Consider the following 26,751-nt stretch of genomic DNA (forward strand, 5'->3'; position numbering starts at 1 on the left):
CCTGCTCCATCTGTAGAAAATGACTTACTGATTCATCCCATCTGCTGAGACACCCCAGCAAGTTCATGAATGACAACTGGCTTTGGATTCTACTTTTAGTGCTGCTGTTCATCACACCCATGGCTGTGTGGGTTAGTCCCCAGTCATGTTAAAAAAGTTTCTTAGCCGTGCACTGGTTCAGAGCTCCTAGGCACCAAACAAGCTCTTTTTACAACTGTGCTTAGAGTCAGGAAAAATAATGGTGGATGCTGGAAATGTGCTGTCAAATCAGAGACTGGTGTAACTCTGATGTGTTCTTGACAAAGTGAAAAAGCAGGTTCAAGTTTCCAGTCAGTTAATTATAGGGAAATAAAAATTAGTACCGGGAATGAACCATTCAACTCCTTGAGCTTGTTCCACTAATTGATATGATCATGGCTAATCTCATAGAAATTCAGAGCCGGAGTAGGCCATTTGGTCTTTTGAACGTGCTCCCCCATGCAATGCCATATTTCAGTGCTTTCTCCCATATCCATTGATATCATTAAAATCTCAAAAATACTTCAATATTTTCAGTGACTTGGCTCCACAGCGTTCCGTGGTAGAGAATTCCACAGGTACGCTAGGTTTTGAGTGAGGAGATGTTTTTCCCCATGTCAGTTCCAAATGGTCTACCCTATATCCTTTATTCCCCATCTCCCCTTCCCCTAGTCTGCACAGCCCTGTTAGAATTTTATAGTTTCAATCAGATCTCCTTTCATTCTTCTAACTTCTAGTGAACCCAGACCCAGTCAAACCAATCTCTACCCATAATGCAGTCGTTTGTTAGTTTGTGGTCTGCACTCTGCTGTGTACTCCCCTATCACCTTTGATTCCCTTGTTGATCAAGGATCCATCTAATTCTATGTTAATAATATTCAATGACCCAGCCTCTACTGCTGTTTGATCAGTGAATAGTGGTGTCCCTCAGGGATCAGTATTGGGCCCACAATTGTTTACATAATGATTTGGAGTTAGGGACCAAGTGTAGTGTGTCAAAATTTGCAGGTGACACTAAGATGAGTGGCAGAGCAAAGTGTGCAGAGGATTCTGAAAGTCTGCAAAGGGATATAGATAGTCTGAATGAGTGGGCAAGGGTATGGCAGATGGAGTACAATGTTGGGAAATGTGAGGTCATCGATTTTAGTAGGAATAATAGCAAAGTGGACTAATATTTAAATGATAAAACATTGCAGCGTTGAGCTGTGCAGAGGAACCTGAATGTTCTTGTGCAAGAATCACAAGGAGTTGGTTTGCAGGTGCAGCAGGTAATTAAGAAGGCAAATGGAATTTTGTCCTCCATTGCTAGAAGAATGAAGTTTAAAAACAGCGAGGTTATGTTGCAACTGTAAGTTGTTGGTGAGGCCACACCTGGAGTACTGTGTCCAATTTTGGTCTCCTTACTTGAGAAAGGATATACTGGTGCTGGAGGGGGTGCAGAGAAGACTCATTAGGTTGGTTCCAGAGTTGAGAGGGTTAGCTTATGAGGAGAGACTGAGTAGATTAGGACTATACTCATTAGAATTTAGAAGAATGAGGGGAGATCTTATAAAAACATATAAGATTATGAAGAGGATGGATGAGATAGAAGCAGGGAAGTTGTTTCCACTGGCAGGTGAAACTAGAACTAGGGGTCATGGCTTCAAAATAAGGGGGAGCAGATTTGGGACTGAGTTGAGAAGGAACTTCTTCACACAAAGGTTTATGAATCTGCAATTTCCTGCCCAGTGAAGCAGGTGAGGCTACCTCGTTGAATGTTTTTAAGGCAAGGATAGATGAATTTTTGAACAGGAAACAAATTAAGGGCTATGGGGAGTGGGCATGTAAGTGAAGCTGAGTCCACAAAAAGGTCAGCCATGATCTTATTGAATGGCGGAATAGGCTCAAGCAGCCAGATGGCCTACTACTGCTCCTTGTTCTTATGATTGAAGAAGAGATTCTACAGACTGAGATCTAAAAGTTCTCTTCATCTCTGTCTTATATGGAGGCCTTTATTTTTAACCAAGTTCTTCTCATTTCTCCCATTAGGGGAAATGTCCTCTCAGCATTCAGCTATGAGGACCCCTCAGAATCTGATATGTTTAAAAACTTACCACTCATTCTTCCAGATAGATGCAATGTTTCCAACTTTCTTCATAAGATAATACCTTCATCCTAGGAATCAGTCAAGTGATTTTTCCACATTATACTACATCTGCCAAATCTTTGCCCACTCACTTAACCAACCTATCTTTTTCCCTTTGCAGGCTCCTTAAGTCTCTACAGCACCTACCTATGATTGTACCATGAGCAAACTTAACTGCCGTACTTTTGGCTCCTCCAAGTCATGGATATAAATTATGAATGATTGATTGAGGCTCCAGCACTGACACTTGCCAACTTGAGATGATCTATTTAACCTTACCATCTGCTTCCTGTTAGCTAACCCATCCGAGGGTTCTGAAAGAAATGGCGGAGGTGATAGTGGATGCCTTGGTGGTTATTTTCCAGACGTCGCTGGATTCCGGGGAAGTGCCGGAAGATTGGAAAGTGGCTAATGTTACGCCGCTGTTTAAGAAGGGTGCCAGGCAAAAGACAGGGAATTATAGGCCGGTTAGTTTAACGTCTGTTGTAGGTAAAATGTTAGAATCCGTCATCAAGGAGGAAATAGCGAGGCACCTTGAGGGGAATTGCTTGACAGAGCAGACGCAGCACAGTTTCGTTAAAGGGAAGTCGTGTCTGACAAATTTATTGGCGTTCTATGAGGATGTGTCTAGGGTGGTGGATAAAGGAGAGCCGGTGGATGTGGTCGGTCTTGATTTTCAGAAGGCATTTGACAAGGTACCTCACAAGAGGTTATTGCAGAAGGTCAGGGGTCATGGAGTTGGGGGTAGGGTGTTAGCGTGGATAGAGGATTGGTTGTCAAATAGGAGGCAGCGAGTGGGGGTGAATGGGTGCTATTCGAATTGGCGGTTGGTGACTAGTGGAGTGCCCCAGGGGTCGGTGCTGGGGCCTCAGCTATTTACCATTTATATAGATGATCTGGAGGAGGGAACCGAATGTATGGTGTCGAAATTTGCTGATGACACCAAGATTGGTGGAACGGCAAATTGCGCGGAGGGTGTGGAGAGTCTGCAGAAGGATCTAGATAGGCTGGGCGAATGGGCCAGGAAATGGCAAATGGAATTTAATGTTGGCAAGTGCGAGGTGGTCCACTTTGGTAGGAATAATGGTAGGAAGGATTATTACTTACGTGGCGAAAAACTGCAGCAGGCGACGGTGCAGAGGGACCTCGGGGTCCTTGTGCATGAGTTGCAAAAACCCAGCTTGCAGGTGCAGCAGGTGGTCAGGAAGGCAAATGGGATGCTGGCCTTCATAGCGAGGGGGATTGAATATAAAAGTAGGGAGGTCTTGCTGCAGCTGTATAGGGCATTGGTGAGGCCGCAGCTGGAGTACTGTGCAGTTTTGGGCGCCGTACTTACGCAAGGATATTTTGGCCTTGGAGGGAGTGCAGAGGAAGTTTACGAGGCTGATGCCGGAGTTGAGGGGGTTGAGCTATGAGGAGAGGCTGAATAAACTAGGCTTGTACTCGTTAGAGTTTAGAAGAATGAGGGGGGATCTCATTGAGACGTATAAGATGATGAATGGGATGGATAGGATAGAGGTGGAGAGACTCTTCCCGCTCAGAAAGGACAGTCGGACTAGGGGGCACAGCCTCAAGATAAAAGGGGGGCGGTTTAGAACGGAGTTGAGGAAGAACTTCTTCACTCAAAGGGTGGTGAATCTCTGGAATTCTCTGCCCGTTGAAGTGGTGGAGGCTGCTTCGCTAAATATTTTTAAGACGCGGGTTGATGGGTTTTTGATGAGAGAGGGGATTAAGGGTTATGGGGAGAGGGCGGGAATGTGGAACTGAGCCACGACAGATCAGCCATGATCTTATTGAATGGCGGGGCAGGCTCGAAGGGCTAGATGGCCTACTCCTGCTCCTATTTCTTATGTTCTTGTTCATTCTAATATGTTATCCCCTGCACCATGAGCTTTTATTTTTGTGGAGCAAATGTTGATGTCGCACCACAGCAAATATCTTTTAGAAATCCAAGTATACGACATATACCGTTTCATCTTTGTCCATGTTCTTGTCACTTCCCCAAAACAAGGGGGAGCAGATTTAGGACTGAGTTGAGAAGGAGCTTCTTAACATAAAGGGTTGTGTATCTGTGGAATTCCTTGCCCAGTGAAGAATTCTAATAAACTAATCAAACACAATTTTCCTTTTGCAAAAACCATTTTGACTCTACCTGATTGGATTCAATTTTATAAGTGTCCTGCTATAATTTCCTTAATAATAATTAACTAGTTACTTGTAAACTTGCTAGTGTGTCTGCATGTGGGATGATTAAAGAAATCTCTTCCCACGCTTGGAGCAGGTGAACATCCTCTCTCCAGTGTGAATTAGCTGATGTACAATGAGTTGACTTGATGGCTTGAATACAGACTCACAGTGACAGCATCTGAATGGTCTCTCATCAGTGTGAACACATTGATGGGACATCAGATCCCCAGAACTTTTGTAGCATCGCTTGCAGTGTGATAATTTAAAAGGTCTGTTCTGACTGAACAGTCTTGTGTATCAGCATTTCTGATGAATGAGTGAATTCCTTCCCACACTCTGAGATGGTGTGACTTCTCCCCATGTTGACTGTACTGATGATTTTCCAGCTGGGATGGGTAATTGAATCCCTTCACACAGCCCTTATATTTCCATGGAGTCTATTTGTGTTTTGACAGGCTCGATGATCGGCTGAAGCGTCGTCTACAGACAATATGGTTTTTCTCCACTGTGAAAAGTGATTTTCAGTTCTTTGTTCAAAATCTGATATTGTAATGAATATTACATATTAATATTAATATTGTAATGAATTGGGCAACTCTGTCAGAATCTGGTGGAATGTTGGGTTTGAGGTTCCCAACTGCAAATTCTCCCATTCTAATACCCTTGTATTCTACACTCCTTAAACCTCGCAGATCATCGAAACTGTGTTACCCTGGTCCTCACTCACACCTAGTCCCATTCACCTCTCCCCACTGTGCTCGCTAAGCCACATAGACTCCTGGTTTATCGCCACCTCAATTTTAAAATGTTAATCCTTGTTTTCAAATCCCTCCATGACCTTACCTTTCCCAATTTAGAGAATCTCCTGTGGTTCGGACCCCTTCTGGATCTCTGAATCCAACAACTGTCCCACATCTTCACTAATTCTTCACTGCAAATTCTTCCTTTCTAATACCTTTTAAATTGATTTAAAACAGAAAAATGGGAGTGAGAGAGACAACACAGAAACACAAGGGAAGTTGTGAAATTGAGCTGAATGAAGCTGGTAGTCTGTGGGGCTGGACAAAGTGACTGTGAAAACTGCTAGAATGTTTTAACAATCCTACTAGTGTATTGTCCTTCAGAGAAGAGAATCTTCTAAGACTACACAAGACTCTGGACATTTTGGGAGAGAGATGTGAGAGAAGCAAGGGTATTTTATATTTCTCAACTCAACCAGAACTTTGACAGAGCCTCCCAAAATCTCAAGCTCCATTAGCTAGAAGGACTGAGATAGCAGGTACCTGTGAACATCATCAATTCACACACCATCCTAGCTTGTCTGACACATCAGGGTGAACAGAGTGTTTTTCCAATTATGTAGTGGAAAGACTGAAGTTATTGCTTCAAAATTCACTTCCTAACTACTGACTCCATCCCTCTCCTCAGCAACTGCTTGGGGCAGAACAAGACAATTCAGAAACTGGGTATCATGTTTGACTAGAAGCTGAACATCTCTCTTCATATCTGTGCTATGATGCTTATTTTCATTCTGCATCATCTGACTTTACCCTTGCCTCAGCTCACCTTCTAAATCTTACATTCATGCAACTGTTATCTCAAAACACGATTATTCTAACACAGTCCTGGCTGGCCTCCCATATTCTACACTCCATAAACCCGAAAGATCATCAAAAACAATGTTATCCAGGTCCTCACTGACACCAAGTCCCATTCAGTTCTCTCCACTGTGCTCACTGACCCACATAGACTCCTGGTTAAATGCCACTCAATTTTAAAATGTTGATTCTTTGTTTTCAAATTCTTCCATGGCCTTCCCTTTCCCAATCTGGAGAATCATCTCTGGCTCGGATCCCTCCTGGATCTCCGAATCCAACAGCTGTCCCACATCTTCATTGGAACCAACAGAGCGGGAGACGGGGGAAGAATGAGGAGAGGTGAATATAGACGAATAATACATTTTACAATCCACTTCCATCACTGGAATAGTGAGACAAAGATTAAAAACACTTCCCAACCTGTCTCCATTAACATATCACAACAAAAATATTTTTGTTTTCTCTGCGCAAATCCTCCCCTTCCAATTCTCTTTAAAAGTCAGTTGATCATAATCTGTCCCAAGGTGAACGATGTGTTAAAGCATCAGTAAATAATAAGTGCCAATCTTGGCTAATTCTAAGTAATGCTTTGTGATCCAGTTAGGATTATAGTCAAAGAACTCTAACATAAAATCAACAGTCAATCGTTTGAATAATTCCAGTGGATTCGTCCATTGCCATAGCGCTACCCTGAATATGATTAACAGCGATAACAAAATAAACTACCTTTTGAGTCAACTGTGAGCTTCCACTCATAGTCATCAGGTAGGATGACTGAATCAATCTTTTTTTTTAACACATCAAAGCATCTCTCACCATACAGAGTATGCCAGTTATGCAATAATCCATTGAAATCTTAAATAGAGGTTTAGAAGTTTACAGCATGCAAACAGGCCCATCGGCCCAATTTATCCATCCGCCTTTTGTTTTTAAACCCCAAGATTAATCCCAAGTGCCTGCATTTGGCTCAAATCCTTCTATATCCAACTTACCCATGTAACTGTCTAATGCTTTTTAAAAGACAAAATTGTACCCATCTCTACTACTACTTCTGGTAGCTTGTTCCAGACACTCCCCACTCTGTGAGAAACAATTGCCCCTCTGGACACTTTTGTATCTCTTCCCTCTCAACATAAACCTATGCCCTCTAGTTTTAGATTCCCCTACCTTTGGGAAAAGATATTGACTATCTAGCTGATCTATGCCCCTCATTATTTTATAGACCTCTATATGATCACCTCTCAGTCTTCTAAGCTTCAGAGAAACAAACTCCCATCTATCTAGCCTGTTCTTATAACTCAAACCATCAAGTCCCCACTGCATCCTAGTAAATCTTTTCTGCACTCTTTCTAGTTTAATAATATCTTTTCTATAATAAGGTGTCCAGAACTGTACACAGTACTCCAAGTGTGGCCTTACCAATGTCTTGTACAACTTCAACAAGACGTCCCAATTCCTGTGTTCAGTGTTTTGACCAGTGAAACCAAACATGCCGAATGCCTTCTCCACCACTCTATCCACCTGTGACTCCATTTTCAAGGAGCTATGAACATGTGCCTCTAGACCTCTTTGTTCTGCAACTCTCCCTAGCACCCTACCATTAACTGAGTAAGTCCTGCCCTGGTTCAATCTACCAAAATGCGCCATGTCATGTTTATCTAAATTAAACTCCATCTGCCATTCATAAGTCCACCAGCCCAATTGATCAAGATCCTTTTGCAATCGGAGATAACTTTCTTCGCTATCCACTACGCTACCAATCTTGGTGTCATCGGCAAACTTACTAACCATGCCTCCTATATTTTCATCCAAATCATTAATATAAATGACAAGTAATAGATGGGAAAACTGACTTGTTGATTGTTACAAAAAGAAGCACATAGGGAAACTCTTTCCCACATATGAAATATCTGAACAGTCTCTTTCCAGTGTGCTGTGTCAGTGAACACAATGACTAAATGAATCCCTTTCCACATACAGCTGGTGAACGTTTTTCTGTCTTGCAATATATCTGTACTCAAACAGGCACAAAATACCACCTCACAGTCACCATTAACTGCAGCATATTTTATACAAAGCACGAGCCACAATAAAAAGTTCTAAATCCCTTTAGGTGTGTTAACAATCCTCACATTGGCACGGTTGATTTTCCCATACCTCTGTGCTTGTGTGTCCGACCTGGTCCCCAGAATATTGCCATAATTGCCATCCAGAAATGGAAATGTACGTATTTTGCCAAGGTAAGTCCTCCGTTCCATGTTGTAACACCCTGATGGTTCTAAGGCAGCAGATCTTCTGAATCGGAACGAGCCTTGGTAGATGGACAAGAAGCATAATATAAACACAGCTTTATGGATGATTATCAAATCATTATCCCTATTCATCCTTTAATGTCAAAATGGCCACTAGAAGTTCAAAAGTCTGGAAGTTGAAAATAGCTCATTAATAGAAAAGAGGGAAATATAGAAAAGGATTGATAGCTATTTGAAATTTTCTTATTGAACCAAACTGCAGTTAGGGTTTCTGCATAAAGGGGATTAGTGGCCCTTAACCAGATGGATAAATTAATCTATTAATACACAATGAATAGTCAATGTGAGATATATACAAGAAAGGATTGAATTGAGAAAAGATGGTTGAATAGGTATGACCCCATTCTTTCAGAACAACATGTGGTGAGAGAGTTTAGCCTCTCAGAACTCTCTCACTACATATTGTTCTGAAAGAATGGGGTCATACCTAATCAACCACCGTTTTTCAATTTGATCCTTTCTTATGTAAATTTCATATTGACTATTCATTGTGTTTGAATAGATTCATTTATCCATCTGGTTAAGATCCACTAATCCTCTTTTTTGTAGACGCCCTAACTGCAGTTTTGTTCAATCAAAAAAAATAAGATCAGTCCTTTTCTGAATTTCCATCTTTTCTATTAATGAACCACTTTCAACTTCCAGTGGTCATTTTGACATTAAAGGATGAAAAAGGATAATGATTTGATAATCTAGTAATAGTGAGATGTTTCTTATTATTTCTCTTTCAGCACCTAGTAATGAACAAAGCAGATGTCCATCTGGTCCATAACTAGTTTTTACTTGGAACAGGTCAGTAGCCTGTTGCCAGAAACTTATAGCTTGAAGAGCAACACTCCCCATCAAAGAGTTTCTCTTGCTCTTACTGCCAGCCATTGGCATGTATTGAAGGGATTTTGCAGGTTCCCATTCAACCTGCTTGGCCACACTATGAATATACCTTCCTTGGCCATCAAATTCTGGGACAACCTGCTTGACCACATGTGAACACTCCTTCCTTTGCCATTAAGTCCTGGGATGGGACTCAAATCCAGAGGTCAGAGGCAGGGACACTACCCACTGCACTACAAGACTCCCTGGTGATGTGGTGCCATAGTGCTGATGTCATGGGATTAGTAATCCAGAGGTCCAGGCTAATGCTTTGAGGATATACATAGAAATCCCATCACAGCAGCTTGTGGAAACTGTTGAATGTAAAACTAGGCGCAGTGGGTGGCACAGTTGTTAGCACTGCCAGGGTCCCATGCTCCATTCCGGCCTTGGGCGTCTGCCTGTGTAGAGTTTGCAGATTCTCTGCGTGTTTGCATGGGTTTTCTCCGGGTGCTCTGCTTTCCTCCCATAGTCCAAGGATGTGGTTAGGCTGACTGGCTATGCTAAATTGACCTTTAGTGTCACAAGATGTTTAGGTTACGAGATTAGTGGAGTAAGTACATGGGGTTACAGGGATAGCATCTGGGTAAGAGTCAGTGCAGATTTGATAGGCCAAGTGGTCTGTTTCTGCGCTATAGCAATTCTATGTTTCAATAAATGGCAATCATGTTTTACACACAATGATAACCAGAATGCTGAAACCAACATGAAGAATAAACACAAAGCTAAAATGACAGCAGGATCAATTAAAATTTTTGGTATTAAATTTAGTATTTTTTAATTTTAAAATTTAACCTCTGCGGCCACTTGTGAACTTGCTATGCGTCAGCAAATCAGATGATTCTGCAAACTTCTGACCACACACACAGCAGGTAAATGGCGTCTTCCCCTGTTTAAACTTGCTGGTGTGTCAGCAGGTTCAATGACTGAGAAAACCTTTCTGACTGAGCAAGAGAATTGGAACATAGGAATTTGGAGCAGAAGTAGGCAATTTCAGTTCTTCGTTGCTCCACCATTCAGTCAGATGAAGGCTGATCTCTCCCTGGTCTCAAACCCACCTCCCTCTCCATATCCCCTTATCCCTTTTCTTTAATTAAAAATATATCTATCTCCTTCTTGAAACCAGTCAAAGACTCAGACTCCACCATGCTATGGGACAGCAAGTTCCATAAATTCACCATGAGAATATCTTCATCCCTGTGGGAACCTGTTGATACATCACCAGTTTGGATAATGAAGTGAATCCTTTCCCACACATGGAGTTTGTGTATTGCATCTCCCCAGTATGAACTCGCTTGAATAAGTTGAGGTGACTGCCTGAATCTCTTTTCACATTGAGAACAAGTGAATGGCCTCTTGTCAATGTGAACAGGCTTGTGTTTAATTAGATCTGGTGAGATTTTAAAGCATTTCCCACAGTCTGGGCATTTAAAAGGTCTCGTTCTCCATTATGGGCCCCTCACAGTCAATTGGGAAAATTTGTAACAGGCAGCAAAGAAATGGCTGAGGAACTAAATTTGTTCTTTGCTTCTGTCTTCACAAAGGAATACATGAATAATGTACTGAAAGTTCTGAGAAGCAGAAGTTTTAGTGAGGAACTGAAGGAAATCAGTAGAGAAATAGTTTTGGGAAAATTAATGAGATTGAAGACAGATAGGTATCCAGAGCCTGATAATCTTCATCCCAGATTACTTTAGGAAGTGGCCCTAGAAATATGTAGATCTCTAAGTGGTCATTTTCCGTGAGGCAATAAGATATAGGAGCAGAATTAGACTATTCAGCCCGTTGAGTCTGTTCTGCCATTCAATCATGGCTGATATGTTTCTCAACCCCATTCTCCTGTATTTTCCCTGTAACCTTTAATCCCTTTACCAATCAAGGATCTATCTATCTCTGTCAAATACACTCAATGAACTTCCTTCTATCGCAATGAATGCCATATATTCACCATCCTCTGGCTTAAGAAATCCCTCCTCATCTCAGTTCCAGAGGATATTCCTTTTACTCTGAGGCTGTGCCCTCGGAGCCTAGTCTCTCCTGCTAATGGAGACATCTTCCCCATGTCAACTCTGTCCAGGCCTTTCATTATTCTGTAAGTTTCAATGAAATTTCTCCTCATTCTTTCTAAACTCTTATTGCGTACAGACCCAGAATCCTCAGATTCTCTTCATACGTCAGGCTTTTCATTTCCAGGATCATTCTCGTAAACCTTCTCTCGACCACTGCTGAGGCAAGCACATCTTTCCTTAGATATAGTGCCCAAAATTGCTCACAATATTATAAATTTGGTCTCAACACTTACCCTTGCGGAACTCCACTACCTACTACCAGTCAGCCAATCTTCTATTTGTGCCTGTACCTTGCCTGTAACACGATGGACTCTTGTGTGAGCTACCTTGTCAAAGGCCTTGTGGAAATTGAAATAGGTAACATCCACTGCCTCTCCTTTGTCTAACCTGCTCAATACCACCTCAGATAATTTTAACAGATTTGTCATTCATGATCTCCCCTTGAAGAAACCATACTGACTTTGCCCTATTTTACTATGTACTTCCAAATATTCTAAAATCTCATCCTTAATAATGGACTCTAGAATCTTTCCAACGACTGAGGTCAGGCTAGTCAGTCTGTAATTTAGAACATAAGAACATAAGAAATAGGAGCAGGAGTAGGCCATCTAGCCCTTCGAGCCTGCCCCGCCATTCAATAAGATCATGGCTGATCTGTCGTGGCTCAGTTCCACTTTCCCGCCCTCTCCCCATAACCCTTAATCCCCTCTCTTATCAAGAACCCATCAACCAGCTTCTTAAAAATATTTAGTGAGGCAGCCTCCACCACTTCAACGGGCAGAGAATTCCAGAGATTCACCACCCTTTGAGTGAAGAAGTTCCTCCTCAACTCCGTTCTAAACCGCCTCCCCTTTATCTTGAGGCTGTGCCCCCTAGTCCCACTGTCTTTTTTGAGCGGGAAGAGTCTCTCCACCTCTATCCTATCCATCCCATTCATCATCTTATACGTCTCAATGAGATCTCCCCTCATTCTTCTAAACTCTAACGAGTACAAACCTAGTTTATTCAGCCTCTCCTCATAGCTCAACCCCCTCAACTCCGGTATCAGCCTAGTAAACCTCCTCTGCACTCCCTCCAAGGCCAAAATATCCTTGTGCAGGTGCGGTGCCCAAAACTGCACACAGTACTCCAGCTGCGGCCTCACCAATGCCCTATACAGCTGCAGCAAGACCTCCCTACTTTTATATTCAATCCCCCTCGCTATGAAGGCCAGCATCCCATTTGCCTTCCTGACCACCTGCTGCACCTGCAAGCTGGGTTTTTGCGACTCATGCACAAGGACACCGAGGTCCCTCTGCACCGTCGCCTGCTGCAGTTTTTCGCCACGTAAGTAATAGTCCTTCCTACCATTCTTCCTACCAAAGTGGACCACCTCACACTTGCCAACATTAAATTCCATTTGCCATTTCCTGGCCCATTCGCCCAGCCTATCTAGATCCTTCTGCAGACTCTCCACACCCTCCGCACAATTTGCCTTTCCCCCAATCTTGGTGTCATCAGCAAATTTCGACACCCTACACTCGGTTCCCTCCTCCAGATCATCTATATAAATGGTAAATAGCTGAGGCCCCAGCACCGACCCCTGGGGCACCCCACTAGTCACCAACCGCCAATCCGAATAGCACCCATTGACCCCCACTCTCTGTCTCCTATTTGACAACCTGTCTTTTCCTGTCTTTTGCCTCTCTTTCTTCTTTAACTGAGGTGTTACATTAATGATTTTCCAATTCTCTGGGATCCTACCTGACCCCAATGATTCCCAAAAGATTACCACTAATGTCTCCACTATTTCTTCAAGCATCTCCTTCAGAACTCTAGGTGTAATCCACCTGGTCCAGGTGGTTTATTTACCTTCAGATCTTTTGGCTTCCTTAGCACGTTCTCCTTAGTTATGACCACCATACTCACCTTTGCTCCCTGACTCTGACAATTCTTTGGACTCTGTTGAGTGGGAGAATGAGCTATGCGCAAGATGCAATAATGCTTCAGCATGATTTGGACAGGTTGAGTGAGCCAGATGCAGTGTAGTGTGGATAAATATGTGGTCGTCCACTTTGGTAGCAAAAATAGGAAGTCATTTGTTAGTTGAATGGGTGTAAAGTCAGAGAGGTGGATACTCAGCAAGAGCTTCGTGTCCTCGTGCATCAGTTGCTGAAAGTAAGCGCTTTAGGTACAGCAGGCTGAGAAAAGGTGAATGGTAAATTGGCCTTCATAGGGAGACGATTTGAGTACAGGAATAGGAATGGTTCCTACAGATTGGAGGGTAGCTAATGTAAGTCCGCTATTCAAAAAGGGAGGTAGAGGGAAAATAGTGAACTATAGACCAGTGAACCTCATGTCAGCAGCTGGGCAGTTATTAGTGTCCATTACCAAGGATTTCATAGCACAGTATTTGGAAATCAGTGTAATAAGCAGATAAAGTCAGCATGGATTTACAAAGTAGAAATCATGTTTATTTAAACTTTCAGAAGGCTTTCAACAAGTTTTCACATAGCAAATTACTATGTAAAGTTAAAGTACATGCGAGTTGTGTCTTGAGATGGATAGAAAGCTGGTTAACAAACAGGAAGTAAAGAGTTGGAATATTTCTGATTGGAAGACAGTGACTAGTGAGATACTGCAGGGATAATTATACATTAATGATTTGGGCGAGGGAACTAAATGTATTACCTGCAGACTTGCAAATGATACAACGTTGGGTGGGAGAGACAACAGAGTACTTCCCTCCCATATGGAGCAGATGTATCCTCAGTGTGAGTGTGTTGATGAGCTTCCAGCTGGGATGAGCAAATGAATCCCTTGTTATAGTCCCTACGTTTCTACGACTTCTCAGTACTGTGGGTGTCTTTGTGGCTCTCTCGAGGTTGGACAATCAGTTGAAGTCTTACTTTCTCACACGCAACATGGTTTTTCCCCATTGTAAATGGCTGTGAAAAGTCAGTCAGTTATTGGAACACTCTCGCTTGGGTGCGTGTGTCTCTTGGGGCCTTTCCAGTTACAATGGTGTCCAAGAACTTTTCTGACAGAACAGACAAACTTTCCTCCTTCCACTTTCAAAATCTGATGGTATTCAGATCCTAATGAATTGAGTGATTGACACACCTTGATGCGATGCTTGGTTTGAGATTACCGTCTGCAAATCATCTCCTTTGGCGGCATGATAGCACATTGATTAGCACTGCTGCCTCACTGCTAGTGACTTGGGTTTGATTCCCGTCTTGGGTCACTGCCTGTTTGGAGCTTGCACGCTCTCCCAGTGTCTGCGTGGGTTTCTTTCGAGTGCTCCAGTTTCCCCTATAGACCAAAGATGTATTCTTTGAATGTACATTTTAAATCCATTGAATGTACATTTTAAATTGCCCCTTAGTGTCTTGGGATGCGTAGGTTAGAGGAATTAGTGGGGTAAATATATGTGCTTATGGGGACATGGCCTGGGTGAGATTATTGTTGGTGCAAACTCAATGGGCTGAATGGCCTCCTTTGCATTGTCAGGTTTTTGTGTGATGATCTGTAAATGCAGTTTACAAAAGCAGATCTCTTTGACCTGGCAGCATCTGTGAAGAGAGAAACAGAGTTAATGTTACTAATCTAATATGAGTCTTCTCGGAATCAACAAAGGTGCCTGTGCTTGATGAATGCCAGCATAGCTGGGGGATTTGTCTTTGAGAGCGCTACTGCATTTGTGACTCTGACCTGCCCTGAGATGTCCAGAATGTGGTACAAACGGCAAAGATGCAAGTTGTTGAGCTTTCTTTCTTGGTCACTATACATTGACCAGGCAACAAGATGCTGAGGGACAGAGATGTCAGAAACCAGCATCTGGGTGCTGAAAGTCAGCTTGATGTCCTTCCCTGCACGATTCCCAAGTTGGCTAAAAGTGGGAGCTGTTTTCCCTATGCTTGTATCTAGATCTGCATCAGAAAACAGATTGTATTTCATCTTGGACCCAAAATAGTAGAATTTGTTAAGACACAGTTAAGAATCTAGCGTCTGTGAAATGCTCGGTCATTCCAAATCCCAGAAGGGAAACTTGGAATGCTAGTTCCTGACTATAGTTTTCACATTTTGGTATAATGTGAGGACCAGAGAAGAGTGTTCCAGTTTTATAATAATTCAACAAAAAAGTTTAATAAACAATAAACCACATAACAAAAAAGATAGCTAAAAACATGCACCAACAACACTAATGTTTATGCACATACACAAAACCTAGTTTCAAGAGCAAAACATCCCCAAATGGTTTGATTTGATTTATTATTGTCACATGTATTAGTATACAGTGAGAAGTATTGCTTCTTGCATGCTAAACAAGATGTAACATACCGTACATAGGGAAGGAAAGGAGAGAGTGCAGAATGTAGTGTTACTGTCATAAGGACATAATAAGAACATAAGAAATAGGAGCAGGAATAGGCCATCTAGCCCTTCAAGCCTGCCCCTCCATTCAATAAGATCATGGCTGGTCTGAAGTGGATCAATTCCACTTTACCACCTGCTCCCCACAACCCTTAATTCCCTTATCTGTCAGAAATCTATCGACCGTGACTTAAACATATTCAACAAGGTAGCCTCCACCACTTCAGTGGGCAGAGATTCACTACCCTCTGAGTGAAGAAGTTCCTCCTCAACTCTGTTCTAAACTGCCCCCCTCCCCTTATTTTGAGGCTGTGCCCTCTAGTTCTGGTTATCTTTCTAAGCGGAATCTCTCTACGTCTACCCTATCTAGCCCCTTCATTACCTTGAAAGTCTCTATAAGATCCCCCCTCAGCCTTCTAAACTCCAACGAGTACAGGCTCAGTCTATTTAATCTCTCCTCATAAGTTAACCCCCTCATCTTCAGTATCAGAACCTTCTCTGTACTCTCTCCAAGGCCAATATATCCTTTCGCAAATAAAAGGTCATAGCTTGGGAAAAAGATCAATTTAGGTCCATTCAAAAGTTTGGCAGCAAGGAAGAAGCTATTTTTAAGTTGGTCAGTACATGTCCTCAGACTTTTGCATCTTTATCCCAGTGGAAGAATGTGGAAGAGAGTATGTCCGGGGTGCATGGGGTCTTTGATTATGCTGTGGCTGCTTTTCCGAAGCATGGGAAGTGTAGACAGTGTCAATGGATGACACGCTGGTTTGAGTGAAGGACTGGGCTTTGTACTTTGTTGTGGTGTTTGACAGAGCAGGAGCCATAATCAAGCTGTGATACAACTAGAAGGAATGCTTCCTTTGGTGTATCTTTAGAATGAGAGTTGATGAGAGTTGTAGCAGACATGCCGTTGGCTTCAACTATAATATTTACCATTCAGCAATAATTACCACTCTTGGCATTTATAACTCTTATGGGGTTGCTTTTGGCTTAGATTAGAGACAAACGGCTGTTCAGACATAATTTCTTCAGGCACTTGCTGGTTCTGTGTGGCAGTGACCTTGGAGCAGCTGTCCGTATAGAATGAACTCTGCCACTGATGTACTAATTTTTCTCTCTCTTGATCTTTCCTCACGTGAACTACCTCAGAAATCCTTCTTAGTAACATTTATTTTTTTCCATGACTCACTCTTTAAGTGTGAAATACACGCTAGTGTTCTCTTTTGAAATTTTACTATCTTTGCTTTAAGTCCTGAAATTTGTTTGTCCTATTGTAATCCATTTCTCTTGGGTAATTATCTGTTTATGAGCTTGCAAGGCTATTCCTCATGTCAAAAACCTCAGTTCCTTCAGCTCAGCCAATCTATTTTCCTAAACTGGTAATCAATCCCTATCCACAGATAGAACAGATAAATAGATTTTCCCTAGTGCGAATGGACTGATGCATCAGCAGGTAGGATGACTGCGCAAATTCCTTCCCACACAGAGCAGGTGAATGGCCTCTCCACTGAGTTTGCTGATGTCTCAGAAACTTGAAGAATGACTGATTGCCTTCCCACACACAGATGACTGAGCTCTGCTCAATGTTAATGTGCTGGTTTCTCAGAAGGTTGATGTATTAGTGAATCCCTTCCCACATAGGGAGTAGGCGAAAGGCCTGTTTGCAGTGAGACTGTGCAGATGAATTTCCAGTTTTGATGGAACCAAATCTCTTCCCAGATTTCCATGGTTCCTGCAAGGTACTCATGTCCTCATGTCGTTCCATGTTGGATGATCAGTTTAAACTCTTCTGCACACTGAATGATGCAGTGCATTTTCAGGCTGTGCAATTGGTTAAAGTATTTCTCCTCAAGGCTTCAGTGCTCTTGATGCATTGGGTGAATGTCAGATTTTGATGTGATGTTTGATTTGAGTTTCAGGTCTACAAATTCACCTGTTCAAGTAGCCAGTCAAAGGAGTTTACAAAACTAAGTACAGAATAGAAATTTAGAACAGACAGTTCCAGTTCATTAGTTAGTTTTATTAGTTTAGTTTATTTATTGGAGTCACAAGTAGGCTTCCATTAACACTGCAATGAATTTACTATGGAAATCACCAAATCATCACACTCTGGCAACTTTTAGTTACATTTGTCAGAAAATTCAGCGTGGCCAATGCAGATAACCAGCACATCTTTTGGACTGTGGGAGAAAACCACAGTTTCCCATAGGAACACCCATAGGAAACCCATGCAGACACAGGGAGGATATGCAGACTCTACAGTGAGCGAAGCCAATAATTGAACATGGGTCCCTGGAATTGCGGAGCAACAGGGCTAACCATTGAGTCACGAGATGAGTTATTTGCACAGGATTTCGGGCCTGTTCACTGATCTTGTAGTAACAGTGTTTATATGGCTCTGCCAGATTAATTTCTGGTCAACGGTAACCCCCTGAATGTTGATAATGTGGGTTTATGTAATAAAAAATCAATTGACTGTCAAGGGGTGATGATTCTCTCTTGTTCAGTATGGCCACTGCAGGACACATGCGGGGCATGATCATTGCTTGCTGCTTGTCATCTGGGTTTTCTCCAGGACTATTTGTTACATTTATACAAGGAGTGCTTTAGTATCTTATGAGTTATAAATGGTGCTCAACATTGTGCAATATTCAGCAACCATTTCTGATATGCAGTTAGAAATTCAGCTTGGGGTGAAATCTGAGAGCACGATTGTTCAGGCGGAGTGTTGTAAGTGAGAAGGATGACCCAATGGTTAGGAAGTGGAATCTGTAGCAGAGTTTGAAGATAGTTATTTCCTTTTTCCCGGTATTTAATTTCAAAGGAAGCTCTGCTGATCCAGTACTGGATATCAGACAAGTCAGGATGATGTTTCAGGCTCAGACCAAAGTCTGGTTTAGGAATGGACAAAACAGTTACAATGGGGAGTTTTGTGGACTGGAGTATTGATCCACCTCCTTGCCTTTTTCTGTATGAATCCAAGCATTAATTCATCTCTGCCATATATGATTACATTACAGTCCTATATGGTTTTGAAAATGTATATTTGCCAGTTGGGATTTCAAGATTTATGTTATAATCTGTGATTTTCCAAGTCACGGAATAAGCCTCATTACTAACTACAGGAGTTCTGTGTGATAACACAGCACCAGGTTCTACTGAGCATGTGTAGTACAAGTAGTGGATAGAGAACATGTTGATCAGGAAATTGCATTGAATGACGGAGAACATAGAATTCAGCAACAGATCACTTGCTTCAACTAGTGTGCATATAATTCATATGAGACACATTCCGTTCCATCTACCTCACCTTGGCCTTTCTTTTTGTCTTTCTAATCACTTTGCTCTCACTTACTCATTAGTGCCTTTATGAAAGAATTTAAGCTATTTGGCCAACCAGTTGCTGCAGCCATTTTAGCAGCTCTCACAACTAACAAAACTCTCCTAATTTTCCTGTTGGACTTATTGTTTACAATCATATCCCCCTAGCCTTTAATTTTGTCACAAGCAGAAGCATTGGTTTCACATTTACCCTACATGTTAATAATGAGAATTCCATAGCAAAAAAACTCAAGCCCTGCTCTAATCTGTCAAAGTTGCATCAATTCTGATACCATCCTTACAAATCCTTTTCATATTTCCCCCAGTCTTCTTTGTTATAATACAGAGACCAGAACTACACAAATTGTATGATTTCATTATTTTTATTTTTTTTTAATTGTTTGTACATTTCCTACCAAAGGACAGCATCACATATTAACACTTGTCACTTAACTGGCCAGACTATATATATATTTCTGTTTTATATAAACATATGATATGCATCCTGAATTTTATGGCATATATGACATCAATAATCATCATAGACTTTTATTGAATAGAAATGTCATCTTCTACGGTGGGAAGATTAGAATTTCCCTTAAAATTGCTCTAGATTACTAAGCAAGAGACAGTACTCGTCTATCACCAACTCGATGTTGGACACAATCTCCCCTGTGCATCATTCATTAGTTAGCTATACACCATGATTGTGTTTTCAGCTGCAAATTATGATATGCAGTAATTTATTCCCAAGTCCAGATCACTAATGTAAATGAACAATAGAACTGTGCAAATGCTATTCCTTGTGAATCATCATACTGACATTTTCGGTCTGATATTGGGGATGGATTGTGAATTGTAGAGATTGCATGAGAGATGGAGATCAATTTAATCGGGTTTATAAATGATTCATGTGTTAATTTCCGGGCCCAATTTCGATTAGGGCACCATTTCATATCAGCGATGGTGGATTATTTACCCAGCATATACCGCGCTGCAGAAAGTCCCCTATCAATGACTAAAAAACGCCAAAGCGCAGCTGTTGACTTGATGCGTGCTCTGAGCATGCTCAGTGTCAGTGATGTCGAAAAACTGGAGGCGAGCAGACGGTACGGGAAGCGCGAGCGGATTGTAAGCACGGAGTAGGGACGGAAACCGCCGCTGCGCTGGGAAGTTTACAAATTTTTGGCGTCGTCCTGATGACCCGGAGAAGAGTCCACAGGCCCGCATTTACAGCGCGGTGAAAAATCCCGGGCAACGGGCTTACCGCCATTTTGCGAGTGGAAAACAGGGAGGCGGGGCTCTTGTCGCTGACGTAAAAAGGTTATGATGTGGGTATGCCGGCGTTGGACTGGCGTAAACACAGTAAAAAATCTGACAACACCAGGTTTTAGTCCAACCAATTTATTTGATAGACTCACAAGCTTTCGGGGTTAGCCCCTTCGTCAGGTGAATGGAGAGTTCTGGCCTCAGACAGAGCATATAAAACACAGACAGTTTAGAGATTACTGATTAGAATGCGAATCCTTACACCTAACCTGCTGTTCAAGACCTGAAGTGGCTGATAATGTGAGTGGAAGGAGCACTGATCACAGGTTACAGAGATGTGTATTGTCTCCAGACAGTACAGTAAGTGAGGTTTTGCAAACCCAGGCAAGTCACGGGGGTTACAGATAGTGCGACATGAACGCAAGACGGGTTCTTCTGTCTGATCATTCTGTCTGAGGCCAGAACTCTCCATTCACCTGACGAAGGGGCTAACCCCGAAAGCTTGTGAGTCTATTATCAAATAAATCGGTTGGACTAAAACCTGGTGTTGTCAGACGGGAGGCTCACTTTATTTAGTGAACGGTTTATATGGGCGGCCATGTTGGTGAGGGAAGGAGTGGGCGGGGTTTAGGGCTCCAGTCTACCTCAGGAACTTTGGATGAATTGAACCAGTGGACCAACTCTGTAGCTCCCTTTGGAAATCCTAGGATGCAAAGTCAGCAGCTCCCGGGAATTTGTTCCGACTTGGCGTCTTCATTTCTCCAATATTGTATATATACTCATTCTCATTCTTATCAGATCGATTTTGTTCTGTGTACATTTCACCCACGATTAAGAGGCCAATTGGCAATTCTCTCCGATGATTGCTGCCTCTGATTGCTTCTTAGTTCATTTTCAAAGCTAAGATCCTTTCTCCTTTTGGCCCATCCTTTCTTAGTAAGATGTCTGACAACACCAGGTTTAAGTCCAACCGATTTTATTTGATTGTGAATTTACTATCAAATAAACTGGTTGGACTTAAACCTGGTGTTGTCAGACTTCTTACTGTGTTTACCCCAGTCCAATGCCGGCATCCCCACAACATGATTACCATCCTTTCTTATCAGGGCTGCTCACTCCTTTTCAACTCTTCTTGTCTTTTTGCAGGGTTAAGCACCCTGAAATAATTATTTCTTAATGTTGGTCACTTTGCAGCCATTTCGCCAAAATAGTTGTTCAATCAAACACATATTTATATCTTTCATCTTGTTTGTTGTGAATACTACGTACATATAGATCTGTGGCCTTTAGCTTTGATTTCTTAATTGTCCTTGTTATCACCTTTGGCCTAATGCTTCATTCCCTTTGTTACTCTCGCCATCTCTTCCTGACCAATCCTGCTTATTTTTGTCCAAACTGCTTTTGAGCCTGGAGTTCCTTGCTGCTTTTCTCAATCCCTCCATCCCCCACTCAGACTCCCTGAAAAACAGGTTTTTAAGCAACCTCATCCACTCCCAGGCTGCTAGTAATGTTTGCAAACATTGAGACCATGGACTGTGTGTATCTCAGTGGGAGAAACTGCTGCTTTAATATTGGTACCTGAAGCAGCTGCTCCTCACTGTCTGGTTACATTTCAGTTATACACTCCTAATCTTTGGCTGTCAGTGCGGAAAGGGCAGGGATAAGTTAGACGATCATCTTGTGAAGTCTGTTTAAGACAGGAATTGCCAGATCCATGATAGATGAAAGCCATGGTATTGGTTGGGCAATCACTGTTGCTGCTTCTCATTTGTGGCTGTGTCCATGTTTTGGGCAGTTCTGTAGATGGAGTAGTGTTCACCAGTACAGTTGATGTGTTCCATGGCCATTAGGCACCATGGGTACAGAGTATCTTGTGGACATTGAGAATCACATCAACGTTCCCTTTGCTTCTGTTTGGAATTTGTTTGAGTTTTGCTCCTCGTTTGTTTGAACTACATGTTGTGGAGAAACCAGAGGGGAACAGTGTTACATAGCAACTAGAATTGTCTATTCTGAATTTCTATCTTGTACTGACAGTGATAACTTCTGTAAAATTCCTTTCCAGGTTCTTGGAAGGAGAGTAGCTCGAGATGGGAAACGCGAAAGAAACATCACATCAAAATCTGTTAGAATCTCTGGCTTCATTATACCCTGAATATTATCAGCCTGTGAATATGGAAGGAGAATATTTTGTCTGAAAAAAAGATTTTCCAACGTCAATGTGACTGGAAAAGCCCTGAGACGCGCACACCCAATAGAGACTATTTCAGTGTTGTGACTGTAGAAGAACTTAACACAACCTGAGACCATTCAGCACCTGGAGAAACCATATACCTATTGTTTGTGTGAAGTAAGATTCAACTGGTCATCCACCCTGGAGGGACACAAGGACACCCACAGCATGGAAAAACCATGTAAATGCTCAGACTGTGGGAAGGGATTCAAATCCCCATCTCAGCTGAAAATTCATCAGCATGCTCACACTGTGGAAAGGCCATTCACGTGCTCTGTGTGTGGTAAAGGATTTGCTCAGTCATTTAATCTAGTGTCACACCAGCAAGTTCACACTGAGGAGAGACCTTTCAAATGTTCTGACTGTGAGAAAAGCTTTAAGAGCAATGAAGGTTTAATTCAACACCAGCAAGTTCACAGTGAGGAAAGACCTTTACAATGCTCTGTCTGCAGACAGACTTTTAAGAGTTCTGGGGGTTTAACTCAACACCAGCAAGTTCACACTGAGGACAGACCTTTCAAATGTTCTGTCTGTAAACAGTGTTTTAAGAGTTCTGGGGGTTTAAATCAACACCAGCAAGTTCACACTGAGGAGAGACCTTTTAAATGCTCTGTCTGTGGACAGTGTTTTAAGAGTTCTGGGGGTTTAATTCAACACCAACAAGTTCACTCTGAAGTGAGACCTTTTAAATGTTCTCTCTGTGTAAAGTGTTTTAAGAGCAACGAGGGTTTAATTCAGCATCAGCAAGTTCACTCTGAGGAGAGACCATTCAGTTGCTCTCAGTGTGAGAAGAGCTTTAAAAGCTGTGAGGGTTTAATTCAACATCAACAAGTCCACTCTGAGGAGAGACCTTTTAAATGCTCTCTCTGTGCAAAGTGTTTTAAGAGTTGTGAGGGTTTAATTCAACACCAACAAGTTCACAATGAAGAGAGACCATTCAGTTGTTCTCAGTGTGAGAAGAAGTTCAGGCAATTATCTCATCTCACTGATCATCTACGTGTTCACACTGGAGAGAGGCCCTTCACTTGCCCTGTGTGTGGGAAGGAATTCACTTGTGCTTCCCACCTCACAGAACATCTACGTGTTCACACTGGGGAGAGGCCCTTCACCTGTTCCATGTGTGGGAAGGCATTCACTTGTGCTTCCCACCTCACTGAACACAAGCGTGTTCACACTGGGGAGAGGCCCTTTACTTGCCCCGTATGTGGGAGGGGATTCACTTCCGCCTTTCACCTCACTGAACATCTACGTGTTCACACTGGGGAAAGACCCTTCACCTGCTCCATGTGTGGGAAGGGATTCACTTGTGCTTCTCACCTTACTGAACATCTACGTGTTCACACTGGGGAGATCATACATATGCTGTCAGTGTGGCAAGAGGTCCAGTCAGTATTCCACCCTCACTGAATATAAGCATGTTCACAGTGGAGAAAAACTGTTCACCTGCTCCATGTATAGAAGCGAATCACAAACTTATCTCAGTCAACACAACAGTTCACTCCAATGGGAGACCATGTAAATGTTCAAACTGTAGGAAAGGATTGACAAACAGAAATGAACTGATGAAACACCAGCGTATTTACACTGGGAAGAGGCTATTCGCCAGCTCCGTGTGTGGAAAGAATTCACTCAGTCATCGCAGCTCATTAAACATCAACTTCTTCACACTGATAAGAGGCAGTTTAAATGCTCTGACTGTGGGAAGAGTTTGAAAAGCACAGGGAATCTGCTGAGCCATAAATCAGCTCATACTTGGGTGAGATTATCAATATCCTTGGGGTTATCATTGATCAAAGATATAAAAACTACATCCAAAAGATGTTATTCCATTTGATCTTACTACTTGATAGGAAGGTTCCAGAATGGAAACCTGGCTCAAAAGATTGCAAGTTTTACTATTTTTAGAAAATGCGGAGCAACAGAAACACAGGATTGCTAATTCGCTTCAAACAAGAAAAAAAAATTAAACATGAGAAGTTTGATTATGATACAATACTCCTTTACTCCCCCAAATTTACAAATGTATAGTTTTCAAAGATACCACCCCATTATGAAACCAAATGGCCAATGTCACTTAACTGATCTTATGTGGATTTCTTCGCAAAAATCCCCTTCAGATGATTGTTACATGACTTCCAAATTCCTAAAAAAAAGTTTACATTTTAAACACATCTTTCAAATCATGCTTTCCATCAGCTATTTTCATTGAGAATCCAGCTTCAAGTTTTCCACCTCTTCTCCAAAACCAATATCCGCAATTATTTCAACTTGGGTTCCACAGGCTATGTTAAAATCTCACAAAGCTTAGAATAAAATCAGATTGTGAAGATAGTGGGTAATTGCTAAACATTTCTATATTTATATTTTTTTTATGTTTCCGTAGAATGTTTAAAATTCAGCTTTATTCTTGAGGTAATCTGTATGTCTAGGGAATACAGCTCAGATGCTGGGAGAACAGGATAATTACTAATTTTAGCCATGTAGTGTTGACTAGAATAGCGCAAATGGATTTTTTAAATAGATTTCCCCTGGGGTTTTTGATTAGGTTGATTGACAGGGTCATGTGATAATGTGTTTAAGGGGAGGAGCTAGGTCTCCAGCAGAAAATAGCTTTTCGGTTGCAGCTGCAGCCTGATTGAAGTTAGAAGGATTTTGCAGGCTTCTGGAACTCAATATCTCTCTGAAAGAGCAAGTATGCCTGGTTTTCTAGCTGTATTTATTTAAAAGTGATTTTATCTATGCATGAATGGAGCTTACTTGGAACTGGGACAACAGTAATTTAGAAATTAAAGTTGTTTCCGTTCATTTTGAAGTATTGTTCAACTGTTAATAGTTAAGCTGTGTCATTTGTTAGAAGTATATCTAAAGTGTAATATTAAATAAAGTTTGTTTTATGATAAAAGATCCCTAATTTGTCAGTGAAACTACTCCTGGAGCAAAGCTTCCTAGCTTCACGTTTATCCCAAAAATAAAAACTTTTTTGGGGTTGAGTCTGGCTTCCTGTTGTAATTTGGGATTCTGGTCCAGGACCCCAACAGCTATTTTTGTGGCCTTTCACGAGCCAGTTTCTTCTCAGCTGTTGGTCTTCATTGAACCGTACACCGTTGAAGTTCTAGTTCTTTGTTCCTTCAACTTCAGACTTATGAGAAGCTTCTTTCCATTTCTCTTGTTTCCTTAAGTTGTCCTTTAGTTTTCTATCACTGGCTTTCTTAACCATTACACCATTGAATGGCTTTTCATCTAACAATGTTTAAGGAGATATTCCCTCTCTAGTTTCCTGTAACAAACTGCCATGAGTAAAGCCTTGTTACCCCGAAGGTGCCCCTGGTCACCAATATACAGCGTTTTACTTCCCCAAACTGTTACTTGCTTTTCATGCTGTAACCATCTCTCTAAGCATAATAGAAATACAGTTACACATACAATCTGTACACATACAAACATTTTTTTCTAATATGAATTCCTCTAGAAATTCACTCTCCTTACACAGAACCACTAAATTAACTTTATTTCTAACAGTTAATGAAACGAACATAAATCCCTTAAAATTACTTCTGTTTGCCTAACACAGAGACTCAGAATCCTGTGGTGAGCAACTCATTTCCTGACTCCCCAAGGCCTGTCCAAATCTACAAGACATAAGTCAGGAGTTTGATAGAAGATTGTCCCCCTTGCTTGGAAGAGTGGAGCTTCATCAGCATGAAGAAGTTGGACATCATCCAGGATAAAATAGCCATCTGGATTGCCATCCCTTTCATTAGCGTTCACTCCCCCCCCCCCCCCCCCCAACCATCAATGCACAATATTATCTGCAACATGTACAGCAAGAACTCATCAAGTGTTCTTGACAACATCTTACAAACCTCTAAGCACTTAGAAGGACAAGGGTGGCAGATTTATTGAAACATTGCCTGGAGCTCCCCTCCAAGCCACTCATCACCCTGACTTGGAAATACATCACTATTCCTTCACTGTCATTGTGTCAAAACCCTGGAACTCCCTCCCTAACAGTACTGCAGGTGAATCTACACCACATGGACTTCAGTGGTTCAAGAAGGCAGCTCACCACCAAGATGGTCAATAAATGCTACCTGCACCCAATATCCCTTCAATTAATTAAAAAAGAAATTGCTGTTCAGTTGCTGTGTGTGGTTCAAGGGATTCATTTGTTGAAATGCACTCATTTCACCTCAGCCTGTTCACACTGATGAACAGAGGGATTAAATATTCTGACTGATTTGCTGAGACATCAGTGCATTCACACTGGAAACGGTTGTTTATCCCTGTATGGGAAGGGATTTGCTTAGTCGATGTAACCCAGTAAATATCAACTGGCTCATGTTGATAACAGACTCTTTAAAATGTTTGGACAATGAGAAGTTAAAATAGTCTG

General features: G+C 41.8%; 1 protein-coding gene across 7 annotated transcripts in view; it reads left to right on the forward strand.

Annotated features, from left to right (window-relative positions):
- Positions 1-25,260, forward strand: part of LOC145352005 (uncharacterized) — a 43,493-nt gene extending 18,233 nt beyond the window's left edge. For 4 of the 7 annotated variants that reach the window (XM_080201868.1, XM_080201869.1, XM_080201874.1 and 1 more), the window contains one exon: positions 22,191-25,260. In XM_080201868.1, the coding sequence (XP_080057994.1) occupies positions 22,527-23,765 (1,239 nt within the window). In that variant the 5' untranslated portion in view covers positions 22,191-22,526 and the 3' untranslated portion in view covers positions 23,766-25,260. The other 3 variants (XM_080201873.1, XM_080201875.1, XM_080201872.1) reach the window with 3 other exon arrangements.
- Positions 25,261-26,751: the final 1,491 nt, after the last annotated feature.

The sequence above is a fragment of the Carcharhinus amblyrhynchos genome, chromosome 13 (assembly GCF_965287045.1).
Source record: "Carcharhinus amblyrhynchos chromosome 13, sCarAmb.v2.hapA, whole genome shotgun sequence".
NCBI lineage: Eukaryota > Metazoa > Chordata > Chondrichthyes > Carcharhiniformes > Carcharhinidae > Carcharhinus > Carcharhinus amblyrhynchos.